Raw genomic sequence first — 16765 nt, 5'->3', positions numbered from 1 at the left:
GAAGGCCTCTTGGAGGAGGTGAGCTCTCAGTTGGGCTTTGAAGAGGGGAAGAGAGTTCGTTTGGCGGAGGTGAGGAGGGAGGGCATTCCAAGACACTGGTAGGACGTACTCGAACCCAGCCAGGTTTTTTCCAGCCCCACCCCAGACTTGGTCCCTGGGCTTGGGATCCACAGAGTGAGTAGTGCTTGAATAGGTTAATTAGGAGCCATAGATTAGTAGGAATCTGTCTGCTCAGTGGTATTCGGTGTGCTTCTCGCTACAAGTTTTAGCTGCTAGTTTGGGCGATGTAGAGGTGACACTTGTACTTGTTGGGAAATTCATCAGTGAAGCTTTCTGTCACCAGTGGAGTGGCCATGTGTTAGTTATAGATAGGGCTCCTCACCCTTTCGTCTCTGTCCTTGCCTCTGTTCCTCTGGTACAGACCAGCTGCTGGGAGCAGGTGGTTCCTTTTCAGTGACCTCTCAGTCCCTCCATGCAAGGCTGTTTCTTTCTTTAATCAGTCAACAGCATTTATTGAACACTCAATGTATGCAAATAATAATAATGATGGTATTTGTTAAGCTCTTACTATGTGCCGAGCACTACATTCATTCAGTCGTATTTGTTGAGCGCGTACTGTGTGTAAAGCATTGGCAGAATACAGTATAACTCACCGCACTAAAGTGGCATAGTGAGAATGGGTGCTCTGTTGAGTTATTAGCTTCAGTTCCTAGTAGCAGGGCTAACTGGTAGATAGTTGTAGCAGTGGACATACCTAATGACAAAATAGAACAAATCCTTTCCTCTCCCTTCTCATCTCCCCTCCTCCTCCTACACCCCCTTATCTCTCCAAAAGGAGCGTTACCCACTCCCCTTCAGGAGCTGGCTGCCCAAGAAGGAGCAATGGAAATCAACCTGTCTAGTACTTGGGTGGATCTGGTGGTGGTGAAGGAAAGAGGGGGGCAGTGACACGACCACCCCCCGGGCATTGGACACTTTTGGAAACTTCGCCGCCCCCCACCCCCAAGCCTGGCTATGCTTAGGGGCACCTGTGTCCTTTATCTGTTGTTCATGCAAACCTTTTTGTTTTAAGCTGGCATGCTACTCTGTTATGATGTTCCCATCCATGTGGACAAAGATGGCAGACCCATTAATCGTTTTCTAGCCAGTCGAGGGCGGAGTTTCCAGCAGACGTTAGTAGCTCTTTTACATGAGGTAAGCAACAATTTCTTCTGTTTTGTGTTCAGTATAGCTTTGGTTGGTATGTGGTTTTTATTTCCATGTTCGTTAGGAAGAGTTAATGATCAAATATTAAGTTCTTCTACATCGAATAATTAAAGATTTTAGGAAGGGTAATTAAAATGAACAGATGCTCTAAGGGCATCTGATTTCCCTTTACTAAAATATTTTTGTCTTTCATCTGTTGGTAGCTGGCATACATTGAAAATGACTTCTTTTCTTCTATTGTGTAATTACTATATATGTTCAGGTGGAAGTGCTCCAAAAATGTTCTATATTTAAATAACAAGTAGGAGATTTCAGTGTCTGAAATGGTCCCCACCTCTTAGTTAAAGAACCAGGATGGCATATCTTCTCATTTATTTTCAGTTCCTTGGACTCAATGATGTGACATGAAATCTTCCCTGAAAATTCTCATAGAGCACTACCGTCTAAATTTGGGGGCCCTGAAAGTTAACAAGAAGCAAGTATTGAATATGAGTGTGACCTTTAGAAATGTTGGGGGCTTTTAAAATTCTCTTTTCAATATATCTTATGGAAATTTTTATGTGTTATCTTACCTTCATATGACATCTGATTGCAAAAAACAGCTGGTATTGGGGGAGCTGACCTGGTAGATAGTGGGCCGATGTATGCTTCTCTCGGTTTTCATTTTTGCCCCAATATTCTTGTTCCAGAATGGATGAACTCTATATTTTATGGTACTTGTTAAGGACTTATTTTGTGCCAGATACTGCACTAAGCACTAGGGTATATACAAGCTAATCAGTTTGGACACAGTCCCTATCCCATGCGAGACTCACAATCTTGACCCCCATTTTACAGATGAGGTAACTGAGGCACACAGAAGTGTAGTGACTTGCCCAAGGTCACCCAGCAGGCAAGTGACAGAGCTGGAAATGAAACTCAGATTCATTCATTCAACAGTATTTATTGAGTGCTTACTATGTGCAGAGCACTGTACTAAGCACTTGGAATGTACAGTTCGGCATCAGAGACAATCCTTGCCCATTTACGGGCTTACAGTCTAATCTTTCTGACCCCCAGGCCCGTGGTCTATCCAGTAGGCCATGCTGCTGCTTTCCTGTGGGAGTGAGATGCTGGGCTGTTGATTTTGTATTTCCCTTACTTTTTGGCCCTGTTGTCTATGAGGTTTGGCCATCTCTAACAATAACATGACCCACATGAACATTTAATTGATATGGCATTGACTGCCCTAGGGAGATGGTTAGCACTTTTATTCCTTCATTTCCCCCAGCCATTGGAATACAGAAATTGTACCTCATTTGCAGAAACCCCTCAATAACATAACTTCAGTTGCGGTAATGATCCTTCCTTTGCCTTAAAGAGAAACCCAGCTGAGAGTCATTAGTGAAATCACTCTGGTCTTGGCTCTGTGGTTCTCACTAAATCTATTAAAAAGGAATCATCTTATCATTTTTCCAGTTTGTTAATATTAGATGTTAGTCTGTATGACCGTTTTTTTCTGGGTCCTGAAAGGGTGCTTGTGGCTTTAATGAATTATTCATGACATAAAAGTGTATCTCCTTTCTCTTACTGGTTTAAAAAAAATATTTTTAATAAAAAGTGGAAAGAGTGCAGACTAAAACAATTTAGGAAAATATTCTAAATAATAACTGGGAGGAGTGCATCTATACTTATTATACATTTTGCCAAGGAAACACTGTCAAAAGTATGGTTTGGCTATATTCTAGATATTCCATAATTACCATGTAATGAATAAGTTGTTATGGTAACTAGAATTCTTCTCCTATTAAATAGCAGAGTAAATGTTGCTTGAAATATGATTGAATTGTCAGCTTGCCAGCTAATGTTATCCTGGAGAAAGGCGAGAGGACCCTATCTAGGTGATTATGCACGTGACAGAAAGGATACCCAAAATGCATCTATTTGAGCGAAGATGTAAGTCCCTTGTGGTTTCCTGCCTGTCCTCTTCCTAGGGGAAGAAGATATAGGGAGTTGATGCGTAAACAAAAGCAATATTAGCAGAAAATTGAGTCGTCCTCCTTCCTGGATTCTAGGGATGCAATGCAAAATTTGAGTGATTCGTATGGTGTCAATTGTGTGTGTGCGTGTGTGTGTTCATTCTGTAGGCCCAAGAAAAAAAAATGTGGTGCCTGTTTATAGAGTACACTTTTGCCTTTTTGGGAGCAACTGATGAGAAGTCCTGTAAAAAATTAACACATCCTGGGAGCATGACAATTCCTTAATTTGTACGCTTTTGTTTTAACATTGAATAGAGTAGCTTTGTTTGTCTCCAATTTTTACTTGAGCATTTATCTTAAATTTTCTATTTGGATCATTATTCCTTTCCTTGGTCCCTTTAGTCAATCAGTGGTATTTGTTGAGAGCTTATTGTGTGCAGAACACTCTACTAAGTACTTGGGAGAGTACTATCGTGATTTTTCTTCTGTAGTTTCAGCTACATTAAAAACCTAGAAAGGAATTTGCTTTTGATGTTAGTCAAGGGTAAAGTTGATATTTTAATTGTTAACTGATTGAGTGATTTTTATTTAAGATACAGGAAAGGCAAAACACCTTGCTCAATTTCAGGGCAAAATTACACCAATGGGACATTGATCCAATCATGTAATCCCTAAATATATCAACAAGACAAAAAGAATGTAGCTTTCCTTTCTATCCCAAACACCCTTGTGTTTGCAAATTGCTGTTCCTCAGCAAGAAATTTTATGTTGAACTGGCATTTCAAGCATTCTTATTTGGAGCACAGAGGTCTTCCTTTTTTTAACACCAGAAGTGTAGTAGACAGTGTGCAAAAGATGAAGGTTTTCATGCATGCTCTTCATTTTGCTTTAGCTGGCTGTAGCCCTATACTAAAATAAGCATTTTACAGATGATTCCAAGGGTGCTGAGGAAGCAATGGAGGGGTTAGTTAATTAATAGATAATATAAGTCACTGTGAGGCATGGCCTAGTGGATTGAGCGCAGTCCTGGGAGTCAAAAGGAGCTGGGTTCTAATCCTGGCTCTGCCAGGTGTCTGCTGTATGATCATGAGCAAGTCACTTCACTTCTCTGGGTCTCAGTTACCTCACCTGTAAAATGGGGATTAAGTTTGCAAGTCCCACATGGGACAGGGACTGTTTACAACCCGATTTGCTTGTATCTACCCCAGTGCTTAGAACAGTGCCTGGCATATAGTAAGCACTTAACAAATACAATTATTACTAAGACCTTTTTGGATTTGGGTTATGAAATTTCCCATCTGGGCTTAATGCGAGCATAGTCCATTTCTCTTTATTTCAGCCAAATTGATTAAAGAGTACATTTTTAGGGTTATAGAACAGATGCAGGATAGGATTTTATGATACTTTGCATTTCCAAGCACTTAGTACAGTGCTCTGTGCACAGTAAGCGCTTGATAAATACAGTTAAATGAATGAATGAATGAACTGAATATGAGTTTGTTTTGCTCTATTTTGTTGAGAGTAGTTTATTGCTCTTGCTCTATTTCAAAGCTAAGTTCTTAGATTTCTTACAAATTTGGGGTGTGTAGAAAATTTGTGTTTATCTAGAACTGTTGTAGGATTTAATAGGTGATATCCGATTTCTTGTTAGTGAGAAGGGACTTTGCAGAATTCTCCTCTTTTACAAGAAGCTTGTATCGGACCCACCTTATTACATTCTTTCACATGAGCATTTATTTGCTTTTAATTTTAAGTCTGTCAAGTAACATATACTCATACCACCCCCCACCACCCCCCCAAAAAAACACACCAAAAAACTGGATATTTCCCAAGAATTGTTTGAAGCTTTGAACAGGGTCTAATTTTGTTTTGAAAAATGAAGACTTCAGAATTTTAAAACAATTGGGTTCAATAAGATGTTGTGGATTGCTATTTTTAATTGTATGCAGTCTAACCTATCTTGGGGTGCAATTTTTTGCCTAGGTGGGCTTCCAGTCCTCAGAGTGGCATCGGTCCATTATGCTGCCATACTCCTGGCTTGGATTTATAAGTAGAACCTTTCATGCAGCTCTACAGGTAATTGAAATTCTGCAGGCAGTTTGTCTTTTGGCTAATTTCATTCTGACCCAAAGGTTCCCTGAAAATATTTTAACTTACATGCAGTTCTGCGGTCATGCATGTTGTTCACTCTGAGTTTTGCCTAGAAGGCTATTAGGGAATTAGGGAAAAGGTCTTCAGACAACAAGAGCTGGTTTGGATAAAGCATGCCGTGATAGCAGAAGGTTTGCTTATGCGTGCATGTGTGTAACGGACAAAAGGAATCCTACAGCCTGTATTTTCCTTAGCGTCGAGTTTGCAAGAATGCAACCACCATGTTATTGAACTAAGGATATCAATTTTTGTAAGGTTAACTTTTGTGTCTCAACTACAAGTATGTAAGAAGTATGCACTGAACCCATTGTATTTTCTGTCCTCTGTTGCTCTTTGTAGGTTTATAAAGCAAGGAATTTTCATATGTCAAAAACAGAGAGAAGATCACTTCAAAATATTCTTGATTTACCAGTTTGCATTCTTAATATTTTTCCTGAAAGCAACTGCATTAGTAATAATAACAATAATGTTGGTATTTGTTAAGTGCTTACTATGTGCAGAGAACTGTTCTAAGCACTGGGATAGATACAGGGTAATCAGGTTGTCCCACGTAGGGCTCACAGTCTTCATCCCCCATTTTACAGATGAGGTAACTGAGGCACAGAGAAGTGAAGTGACTTTCCCACAGTCACACAGCTGACAAGTGGCAGAGTCGGGATACGAACCCATGACCTCTGACTCCCAAGCCCGGGCTCATTCCACTGAGCCACGCTCCTTCTCTATAGTCCCAACATAAAACCAAAGCCATCTCAAGCCTTATTTCCAGCTTTTTTAGGAGCAATAAATAAAGGGGAGAAGGGTGGGGGGCAGTGGAAGGGTTCTCTAATGCCAACTAGTAACAGTTAAATATCTTTGTAATGTTTCTCCTATCCATAATCTACTGTAATGTCCATCTCCCTCAGTTGACTGTAAACTCCTTGTGAACAGGAATTGTGTCTACCAGCTTCATTGTATTATACTTTCCCAAGTGCTTAGTACAGTGCTCTGCACAGAGTAAACACACAATAAATAAGTAGCAGTATGATAAGTAGCAGTGTGGCCTAATGGATAGAGCACAGGCCTGGAAGTCAGAAGGACCTGGGTTCTAATTCTGGTTCTGCCATTTGTTGTGTGACCCCTGGGCAAGTCACTTAGCTTCTCTGTGCCTCAGTTTTCTCATCTGTAAATTGGGGATTAAAATTGTGAGCCCCATGTGGGACATGGGTGGCATCCAACCTTTATAGCTTGTATCTACCCCAGTGCTTAGTAAAGTGCCTGGCACATAATAAACACTTAACAGATACCATAAAAAAGTATTCAAGTGCTTAGGTGGCATGAAAGCACTGAAGATATAAGGTGGGGAGTTGAAAAATTAATCTGGGAAGACCATCTGGAGGAGATTTGATTTCAAAAGGGCCTTCTTCAAGATGGGGAGAGTACTGGTCGGCCAGATGTTAGGGGCAGGGATTTCCAGGTGGGGTGTGTGAGTAATAGATTGGTGGTGAGACAGAGATGAGAATGAAGCTCAATGAGTAGATTGGCTTGAGGGGAATGAAGCAGGTGAGCTAGGTTGAGTGGGGGAAGAGAGTGGGAGAGTGGATAAGTAGGAGGGAGATGATTGAGTACCTTAAATCTGTTGGCCAGGAGTTTCTGACTTGATGTGGAGAAGAATGGGTAACTATTCAAAATTTTTGAGGAGCAGTGAAATGTGTGCAGAATAACATTTCCAAATAATGATCTGGGCAGCAGAGTGAAGTATGGATTTGAGAAAGGAGACTAGCTATACTAGCTCCTGGATCAGTGTGGTGTCCATTTGAGTGGAGAGGAGGGAGGAGATCATGGCAACTCAGAAAGCTCTTGAACCTAGCCCCTGATGATTGCCTACTTATCCACTAATTTATCCCCTGCTCTTTAGTACCTTTGTTCTTGTTAGTGGAGTGAGCCACCTGGATTTCATCCACTTCCCTCTCATCGGGGGACCTGAGGAAAACAGAGAGAGTTTGAACTACTTAGATTTAAAGAAGAGACAGAAGGTAGTGGCCTCCACATCTAAGGAGACATGTATATGTTCTCACAGTTCTGACAATGGTAATGTAATGCTTATAGAGATTTTATGGGAAAGAAGAGCAGCGTTGCCTTAGAACCTTTCATTATTTATGAGAAATGCCTCTAACAGTCCAAGTTCAAACTCATAGTCAGGACTTTGAGGTCTTGCCTCTACCATGGTCCATTTTCAGCTGTGCCTTCCAGTACAGGATCAGAAAATCAATGGTATTTATTGAGCGCTTACTGTGTGCAGAGCACAGTACTAAGCGCTTGGGAGAGTAGAGTACAACAGAATTGGTAGACAGGTTCCCTGCCCACAAGGAGCTTACAGTCTAGAGTGTACAGTCACAAAAATGTGAATTCTCTCTAGAAAGGACCACAAATGGGTAATAGGCAGTGGTATCGGGGTTATTTTGCTAGCTAGATCATCATTCACTAATCTTTATATCGGATTCATCTGCTAGGAACTCTTGCTTTATCACAAACAATTCAGGTATTCATTTTGCCAAAGAATGGCAGAAAATATAGTGAAAGGTTGGCAAAACATTAGAAATGACCAACAAAACAAGGAAACAAACATAACTTGAGTGTTTGCTGTAATTGTTTCCCTTTTACAAGGAAACAAAGAGGCTGTAAAATTTCAAAGAACAAGGGTCTGTTTCTTTCCAATTCAAGAAGTGTAGAAATCAGCCCTTGTTACCAGCAGAGGCAATCCACACCTTTTGTGCTGACAGTACACGTTATTCAGATGGCTTACCAGCTCTGACAGCTGTGTCACCATTTTGAGTCCAGTTTCAGCAGACCTGCCATCCTTTCCCCATTTGTGAGGTGGATCTTAAACGATCAAAAGAATTTCGCCCTGCTTGAATCATCATGCAGTTCCATTTTTCCCCCCACATTCACGTAAAAATATTTCCAGCTGCACTTGTGATAGAAATGTATTTATTTTAACAGAGCAAGAATGGTCATCAAAACACCCTTCATGTGTCTGAAGAAATGCTCACCGAGCAGCATCCATCCTGTTAAGGACTGAGGTGGAGGAGTAGCTTTCCTTGTCAATTTTCAGTCTGAGATCGTAATTCAGGGAGAAGCAGCGTGGCTTAGTGGAAAGAGGCTAGGCTTGGGAGTCCGAGGATGTGGGTTTTAATCCCGGCTCTGCCGCTTGTCTCCTGTGTGACCTTGGGCAAGCCACTTCATTTCTCTGGGCTTCAGTTCCCTCATTGGTAAAATGGGGATTAAGATTTGAGATTTAAGATTAAGATTAAGAAGGGGATTAAGAAAAGGGAATTATGTTCTGATCCTCATCATTTGTGGCATGGGGGCTTTGGGGTGGGGGAAGAGGGTGAAGGGCTGGGGATGAGAGAGCTACTTCAAGGGCTTTACTGCTGCGTGTTTTAACTTCTGAGTGCTAAGGAAAAAAAGTATGATTTGCTAGGTGAGTTTTTAAAGAAAGATGAGAGGCATGAGCCCCTCGTGAGCCAATCTGTTTACCTTGTATCTACCCCAGCGCTTAGAACAGTGCTTGGCACATAGTAAGCACTTAATAAATACCGTAATAATAATAATTTTGCTCTGCTTCCTGCTGGGTTCTCCTCTTATAGGGCAGAGGGAGTGGGTAGCAGAAAAGGGGTTTGCTCAAATGAGGAGGAAGGGGTCAGAGGGAATTCTGGGGCCTATATTTTGTCACTAGTCTTCCTGAATCTCCTTTTCCCAGGATCCCTGATCTTACTCTTGAACTACCCACCTTTGCCCATGCCTCTTGCCCCCTGTCCTTTAATGGGGGTCTTTAACTAGAAAAGCAAGTTATCCCTTTGAGACCTTGTAGCGTCCTGTGTGACTCAAGCCTCCGTTGTAATATGACATTTATGCTTTCACTTGCAGAGCAAAATAACTTTAAGGAATCTGTCCAAACTGATCTTGGATGCATAATAGCACTAACAAATCTTGGAAGAATTAACTGGTAAACTGCAGACAATGGCTTATTTGTAGTAGAATCGTACAGTGTTCGGAGATGTAGTTCTGTTCCTTCAGCCACTGATTCTCTAATGAAATATCCTTACAAGAAAAAATCAGATACAATTATGAAATGCTTCTCCAGAGAAAGGTTACATCTGTCACCCTGCTGTTTCCCCAGAAATGTCATGGTGATTTCAACCATGAAAGTTACCTTGCTGATTTGTGCTCTGACTTTTTAGGGGAGGCAGGCAGATCTGGACATGCAGTTAAAACATGGAAAAGATAATCCTGAAGAGTTGCAGAACAAAAAAATTACAGCCTGGCTCTGGTAAGGGAATTATGTTCTGTTCCTCATCACTTGTGACATGGGGGCTTTGGGGTGGGGGATGGGGGTGAAGGGTTGGGGATAAGAGAGCTACTTCAAGGGCTTTACTGCTGCATGTTTTAACTTCTGAGTGCTAAGGAAAAAACGTATGATTTGCTAGGTGCGTTTTTAAAGAAAGATGAGAGGTGTTCATAAGTGAAGAGAAATAGTCATAGGTGTGTCTACAAGTATATATGTTCGTTTTATTTTTCATTAAAATTATCGTGAACAAGACCTGCAAAGTTTTATAAACTGCAGGGGACTATCAATCAAGCATTCATATTTATTGAGTGCTTACGGTGTGCAGAGCACTGTACTTAACACTTGGGAGAATACAATACCGTAGAGTTGGTATGCACTGTAACAAAAAAAAAATCTCTCCCCTACTCTCAGCCTACCATTTCATATTTAGTTAAGCAATTTAGTCTTTGAAGGCATCTTTCACTATAATTTTGTATCATGTCCAGACTTTAATTTCACCCCGACCATATCTTTTTCATTTTCATATCTGAACCAATTGCAGGTAAAAAGTGATGCAAACTTTTAGATTGTTGGGAAGACCGTCTCGTCTGATTAATGCTATTCCTCACCGGGTATACTTTCAAACCCGCCCGAAACTCTATATTGCTTTTATCTAATAATGGGTATTTTCTTTCTGAAGTAAAGATGAAAGGATGCTATTTTCTGCTTGGGCCTTTTTTTTTGTTTTGTTTTCAAGAGGTAGAACTCATGTTTTTCCTATCTGCTATGAAGAAACTTCATGAGAGATCCAAAACACCCAAGGAACTGAGGAGAGGACTAAAGACCCAGAGCTTTGTTTGGCTTAGGGCTGTATATTTACGTATGGATGTATAGTTGTCCTTCAAGGTGTTATTCAAAGACAACACCATTGATGATCAAGTTCACCTGTGAATGCATATGTGGTTTAAAAGGCTGCTGGGACACCTACAGTCCCGGCCACATTTTGCATTGAAGAAGGTTGTCCCTTGCTGTGATGGTGTTCTTAATGATTGTAGTGCCTGGTGCTGTTTCTTCTTTTGCCTCCTTATCTCTCATTCCATCCGAAGCTTTTGCTCCAAGAGAACCACCCCTTCCTTGATAGTGTGTCATGCTGGTCTCTCTTCAGGGACTGATTCTCAGCTTTCAGCTGGGATGCTGTAGTGCCTGAGGCTTTGTTTTACCTGATCCTTAAACACTTCCTCTGCCCCCCTTGCTTTTGGCCTTCCCCCTTCAGGTCTCCACAGAGCAGTTGTTGCAGTGTCCTGCCATCAGGCATTTCCGTCTATGTGTAGAGACATTGCCTTCATGCATAGAGAAGCAGTGTGGCTTAGTGGAAAGAGCACGGGCTTGGGAGTCAGAGGACGTGGGTTCTAATCCCAGTTCCACCACTTGTCTGCTGTGTGACCTTGGCCAAGTCACTTAACTTCTCTGTGCCTCAGTTACCTCATCTGTAAAATGGGGATTAAGACTGTGAGCCCTGAGTGGGACAACCTGGTTACCTTCTATCTCCCCCAGTGCTTAGAACAGTCTTTGGAACATAGTAATGCTTAACACATACCATCATTATTATTATTATTCCCTCATTCATTCATTCAATAGTATTTATTGAGCGCTTACTATGTGCAGAGCACTGTACTAAGCGCTTGGGATGAACAAGTTGGCAACAGATAGAGACAGTCCCTGCCGTTTACATGTCCTGCCCCGTATAGCTGTGTTGAGGTGAGCATCGCCTTGACGCGAGGAGCCTGACTCCATTGTAGAATCTCACCATTCCAAGATCTTACTTTGCCTTTCGATAGTGAGTTAGGTCTGGAAATGGTGCTTGATGGGACTGGTCAGGGAGCTGATTGTAATGCCTATGTGGCATCCAAGTCCCACAACTATAGAGAAGGTTAAATAATGCTATGCCACCACACCCTATTCACCAGTTTCCCAAAGGACATGTTGACCTTCTTAATTCACTTCTCTCCCTCCTTGTCTGTCTTTGAGTGGTTGGTCGGTATGCTGGATTCTACACCCAATTTGGTATTTCACCCCAAGAAAATGAATATTTCCAATGAATGTTTTTCGGTCAATCAATCAATGAGTGGTATTTATTAATAATAATACTATTTAAGTGCCTACTCTGTGCCAAGCACTGTTCTAAGCACTGGGGTAGATAGAGGGTAATCAGGTTGTCCCACGTGGGGCTCACAATCTTAATCCCCATTTTACAAATGAGGGAACTGAAGCACAGAGAAGTGAAATTACTTGCCCAAGGTCACACAGCAGACAAGTGGTGGAGTCGGAATTAGAACCCACGACCTCTGACTCCCAAGCCCGTGCTCTCTTTATGTGCAGAACACTGTACTAAGCGCTTGGGAGAGTACAGTACAACAGAATTAGCAGACACGGTGCCTGGCCATAATGAGCTAACAGTTTGCAGGGATATCAGTTAATCAGTGGTCCTTATTGAGTGCTTCTTGTGTTGAAGAGCTGTGCACTGTGGGGTTGAGAAAGTACAACAGAATTAGTAGATAAGACTTCTATGGAACTACTGATATTTTACGTATATTCCATTTATACCTTTTTTTATTTACTATTTATTTAAAAACCTGAAATTTTTTTACTTAGAAATAAATATAGATGTTATACTTTTCACCCTTTAAATAGGATTTGGTGAAGGTGGCATGTAGTTAGGGAAGAGGTAGGCAGTTGTCCTGAAAGAGAGAGCTGATCTGACAAGTAAAATTGAGGCTTGCTTTCCCAGAAAATTTAGATTTCTAAGCAAAAGAAATAGGGTTTGGGGGACTCCCTGACTTTGTGATGGAATAGAAATACAACTCTCTAGGTCACAATTGAAAATAGCTTCACTGCAGGATATGATTTGGAAAGGATACAGTGCAAAGCAAATAAGGAAAATGGTGCAGTCACCTTCAAAAAAGGAAAACTAGAGTCTGACAAGATTGCAGTTTTATGTAAATGCCACCAGATTTATTTAGATTCATGTCATGCTGTTATGTGAAAGGAATATACAGTGATCAGCCCCCACACAAGTGAATGTTTAAGGTAGGCCAGTGCACAGTGATAGGATATAGCTACCATGTATCCACTAGAAGTCTGGAGGCCATAATAATCCAGAAAGGTTAAAGCCAGTGCAGTTTTGATTTCCTTAATGAAATGTAAAACCCATGTAAACTTTTTAAGAGACATTGATGACTAATTTAATATTGTAGATGTTTTCCCTGCCCAAAGAAGTAATGTGTGTCTAAGATGGAAGGGAAATAGTCTCCTATTTCTTCAGCCTTGCAGATAAAAAGTGACCAACTGTACATTAAAGAAAATGCCATCTTATGAAGTTATTATAAGCAGAAGTCATAATCTTACTTAAAAGAAACATTTATTTGATTCTTTTAGAATGGGCCTGTGATATTTGTGTACGCTATCTTTTTTGATTGAAGGATAGAGCTATCGTTTTTAGGAAGTTGACAGCTTAATATAGGACTAGGTAATTGGATTGTTAATTATTTGCAACATAAGAAAATTCTTCTGGTCTTGATTGGAATGCAAAACTATGAGAAGGTAGTTGAGTTGTGAGTATTTAAGTGCTTTAGGAGAGGCAAAAGTGCTGAAACTGCCAGTGGGAAGTTTTTGGCAGGGGAGAAATTGATGTTAGTACATTTTCTCATAAAAGTGTCTGTAAAATATGATGATCATATTATTACGTATTATTTTGGACTTTGATTTTCTTAAATTCAAAATTGGAACAGACCCATTAGGGGAGATATGCTTTTTGTGGAACTCAGTTTAAGCCTGGCAAAATGGAGCGCCATTTTTTTAGGTTGTTGTTATAGCACTTCCCCCTTCTACTGAAACAATCAAATAACTGATTGTCATGACCAGAAAGTTCTTATTAGTTAGCTGGCTAGAGGTGAGTCACTGATAGGTTCCTATTGAATTGTAAACCGGACTAATTTTTTTTTCTTTGTTTCAGGGTCAGAGACATGCTCACCGATGTTATCAAGTTGGCTTCGAAGTAAGATTTTTCAATAAGATAGCACATTTCCTAGTTATATCAATCAATCAGTCTTATTTACTGAGTGGTTACTGTGTGCAGAGCACTGTGCTGAGTGCTTGGGAAAGGACAGTGTGCCAGAGTTAGTTAGGCACGTTCCTTGCCCACAGTGAGCTTACAGGCAACGGGGAAACAGACATTATAAATTACGTACATGTAGGTAAGTGCTGTGGGGCTGAGGGAGGGGGGAGTAAAAGGTGTAAATCCAACTGCAAGGCTGAAGCAGAAGGGAATGGAAGAAGAGGAAATGGGGCCTTAGTTGGGGAAGGTCTCTTGGAGGAGATGTGCTTTTAATAAGGTTTTGAAGGTGGGGAGAGTTGGTGGCCATTGGTTATGAAGAGGGAGGGCATTCCAGGCCAGAGACAGGATGTGGACGAGAGGTTGGTGGCAAGATAGACGAGATCACGGTACAGTGAATGGGTTGACATTAGAGCAGCGAAATATTCATTCATTCATTCAATCGTATTTATTGAAAATATATTGTGTGCAGAGCACTGTACTAAGCACTTGGAAAGTACAATTCAGCAACAAATAGAGACAATCCCTACCCAACAAGAGGCTCACAGTCTAGAAGTATGTGGGCTGTGTCGGAATAGGAACTCAGAGAGGTGAGGTGGGAGGGACAAGGTGATTGAATGCTGGTATTTATTGAGTGCTTAATATGTGCAGCGCACTATACTAAGGAAGTACTTGGGAGAGTACAATACAACAGAGTTGGTAGACATGTTCCCCGCCCACATGGAGTTGATGGTCTACAGGGGAGACAGACATTAATATAAATATATTTGATCACTAGCATGTATATCCTTTACCCCCTCAGGAGACACCGCATACGTTCTAGGAGCTCAAATTGTTTTTATTTAGTATCTAAAATATTTGCACTTGTTTTCTCATTTCTTGAATCGAATTAATTCTCACCCTATTTATATGACGTAGGTCAAAATCATTTTCATGTGGAGCAGTCGAACCCCAAGGAAGCTAAGTGGTTTTCCCAAGTTTACATAACTTGCCCGTTAGGTTCTAGGAATTGACTCTAGATAAGTAACCTGCAGTCTACTCTACTGTGCACCCGAGCTCTATAGAAATATCTGAAAAGCCCATTCTTGTGTGTTCCATTTCAAATTGATCATGTTTTCAATTTCTTTCTTGCTCCCTTTAAGTTAGGAGTTCTCTAGCTTTACTTCCTCACCTGAGTGCTTTCCTTTTAGAAATGGTTAATTCTTTTAAACTCTGCAGAAAAGTTGCATTTTCCTGACCGTCTCCTCACTTGTTCCGCCCACTGCCCCAGCGGGAACGCGTTGGGCTGGGACAAGAGAGTGTGAGAGGTGCTATACAAACCACGAATACTAGACTCCATGCTATCATACAGGTTCTCAGTCGTGAAATCTTCCTGACTGAACCGAAGCTTGTCCATCATTTCCATCTTCCGTGATTAAGTGGATTTCCAAGACTGAGCTTGGAACTACCACCCTCAGGAGTGGGCGACAAGAAGTTTAACTAGACCCGCCTCGGAGCTGTGACCGGTCAATCAATCAGAAGTATTTATTGAATGCTTACAGTGAACAGAGCACCCACCAGCCAAGTAGTTTATGCGACTTTCCTTCTCTCAGATTCTCTGCAGTGTGGCCTAGTGGATGAATCCTGGGCCTGGGAGTCAGAAGGACCTGGATACTAGTCCCGCCTCCACCGCTTGTCTGCTGTGTGACCTTGGATAAGTCACTTCACTTCTCTGGGCTTCAGTTACCTCATCTGAAAAGAAGGGATTAAGACTATGACCCCATGTGGGACAGTGTCCCACCTGATTAGCTTTGCGTCTTTTTATTGTTATATTGTACTCTCCCAGGCACTTAGTAATAAGAATAATAATAATTACGGTATTTGTTAAGCACTTACTATGTGCCATATAAGCACTGGGATAGAGTCAAGGTAGTCGGGTTGTCCCACGTGGCACTCACAGTCTTAATCCCCATTTTACAGATGAGGTAACTGAGGCCCAGAGAAGTGAAGTGACTTGCCCAAGGTTACACAGCCGACCAGCGGCAGAGCCGGGATTAGAACCCATGACCTTTGGACTCCCCGGCCCATGCTCTATCCACTACGCCATGCTTTGCGTACAGTAAGTGTTCGATAAATATGATGGACTGACTGACTTGTATCTACCCCAGCCCTTAGTACAGCCCTTAGCCTGGCACATAGTAAGCGCTTAACGAATATCATTCAAAAAGGTATGGATGCAGTTTATCTAAATTAGTAATTAAAGTAGCTCTCCACCATCCCCACCATTCCTCTGCCTCCATTCCAAATTGACCAGTAATCGTGGTATTATTTACAGAATGTCCCTAGTGCACTCTACTAGATAGATGGGAAGTACCGAATGAAGACAGGATACAGTCTTTGCCCACAAGGACTGTTCACTCTAATGGAGGAAACAAACATAAAAATAGTTACAGGACTAGTGAAAATAAATAATTGAATGTAAAATTGAATAAACTTATTCAAGAGTACTAAGGATGAGTATCAGTAAATTCATAAGTCCAAGAGTTGATGGGTGCTGGAAAATTAATTGGGGAAGGCTTTTTAGAGGAGATAGGTTTTTAGGAAGACTTTGAATGTGGGAAGAAGTGTGATCTGTTGGGTTAAGGAAGGGAGTGAATTCCACAATGGGGCAACAGCAGTGAGAACAGAGCAGAGCAAGGAGCAACTAGAATTTTGTCTTTGGAACAGAGTGAGGTGGGAAAAGTGGGGCAAATTGGTGGAGAGCCTTGAAACGAATTATGAGGAGTTTTTATTAGCTGCAGGATGAGGCAGGAAGCCAGTGGAAGGTTTGGATGGGGGGAAAGATGTATGCTAAGCACAACTTCAAGAAGATGATCAGTGCAACATTGTATAGTATAATTGGGTGGGGGAGAGGCTGGAGGCAGGGAAACTAGTGAGGAGGCTGACCAGTGTTTGTACCAAGGTGGGAGCAATTTGGGTAGAGAGGAAGAGGGGCATTTATGGAGATGTTCTGTAGGAAGAACCAACAGGATTTGTCAGTAGATTGAATGTGAA

General features: G+C 41.4%; 1 protein-coding gene across 3 annotated transcripts in view; it reads left to right on the top strand.

Annotated features, from left to right (window-relative positions):
- Positions 1-16765, top strand: part of FOCAD (focadhesin) — a 194538-nt gene that overhangs the window by 125423 nt on the left and 52350 nt on the right. For all 3 annotated transcript variants that reach the window (XM_029052840.2, XM_029052841.2, XM_029052842.2), the window contains 4 exons: positions 1073-1194; positions 5148-5240; positions 9536-9624; positions 13634-13675. In XM_029052840.2, the coding sequence (XP_028908673.1) occupies positions 1073-1194; positions 5148-5240; positions 9536-9624; positions 13634-13675 (346 nt within the window). The remainder of the gene's footprint in view (positions 1-1072; positions 1195-5147; positions 5241-9535; positions 9625-13633; positions 13676-16765) is intronic.

Source organism: Ornithorhynchus anatinus, chromosome X2, assembly GCF_004115215.2.
Source record: "Ornithorhynchus anatinus isolate Pmale09 chromosome X2, mOrnAna1.pri.v4, whole genome shotgun sequence".
Lineage (NCBI taxonomy): Eukaryota > Metazoa > Chordata > Mammalia > Monotremata > Ornithorhynchidae > Ornithorhynchus > Ornithorhynchus anatinus.
The sequence above is the reverse complement of the archived record's forward strand: the minus strand, read 5'-3'. Positions and strand labels throughout refer to the sequence as shown.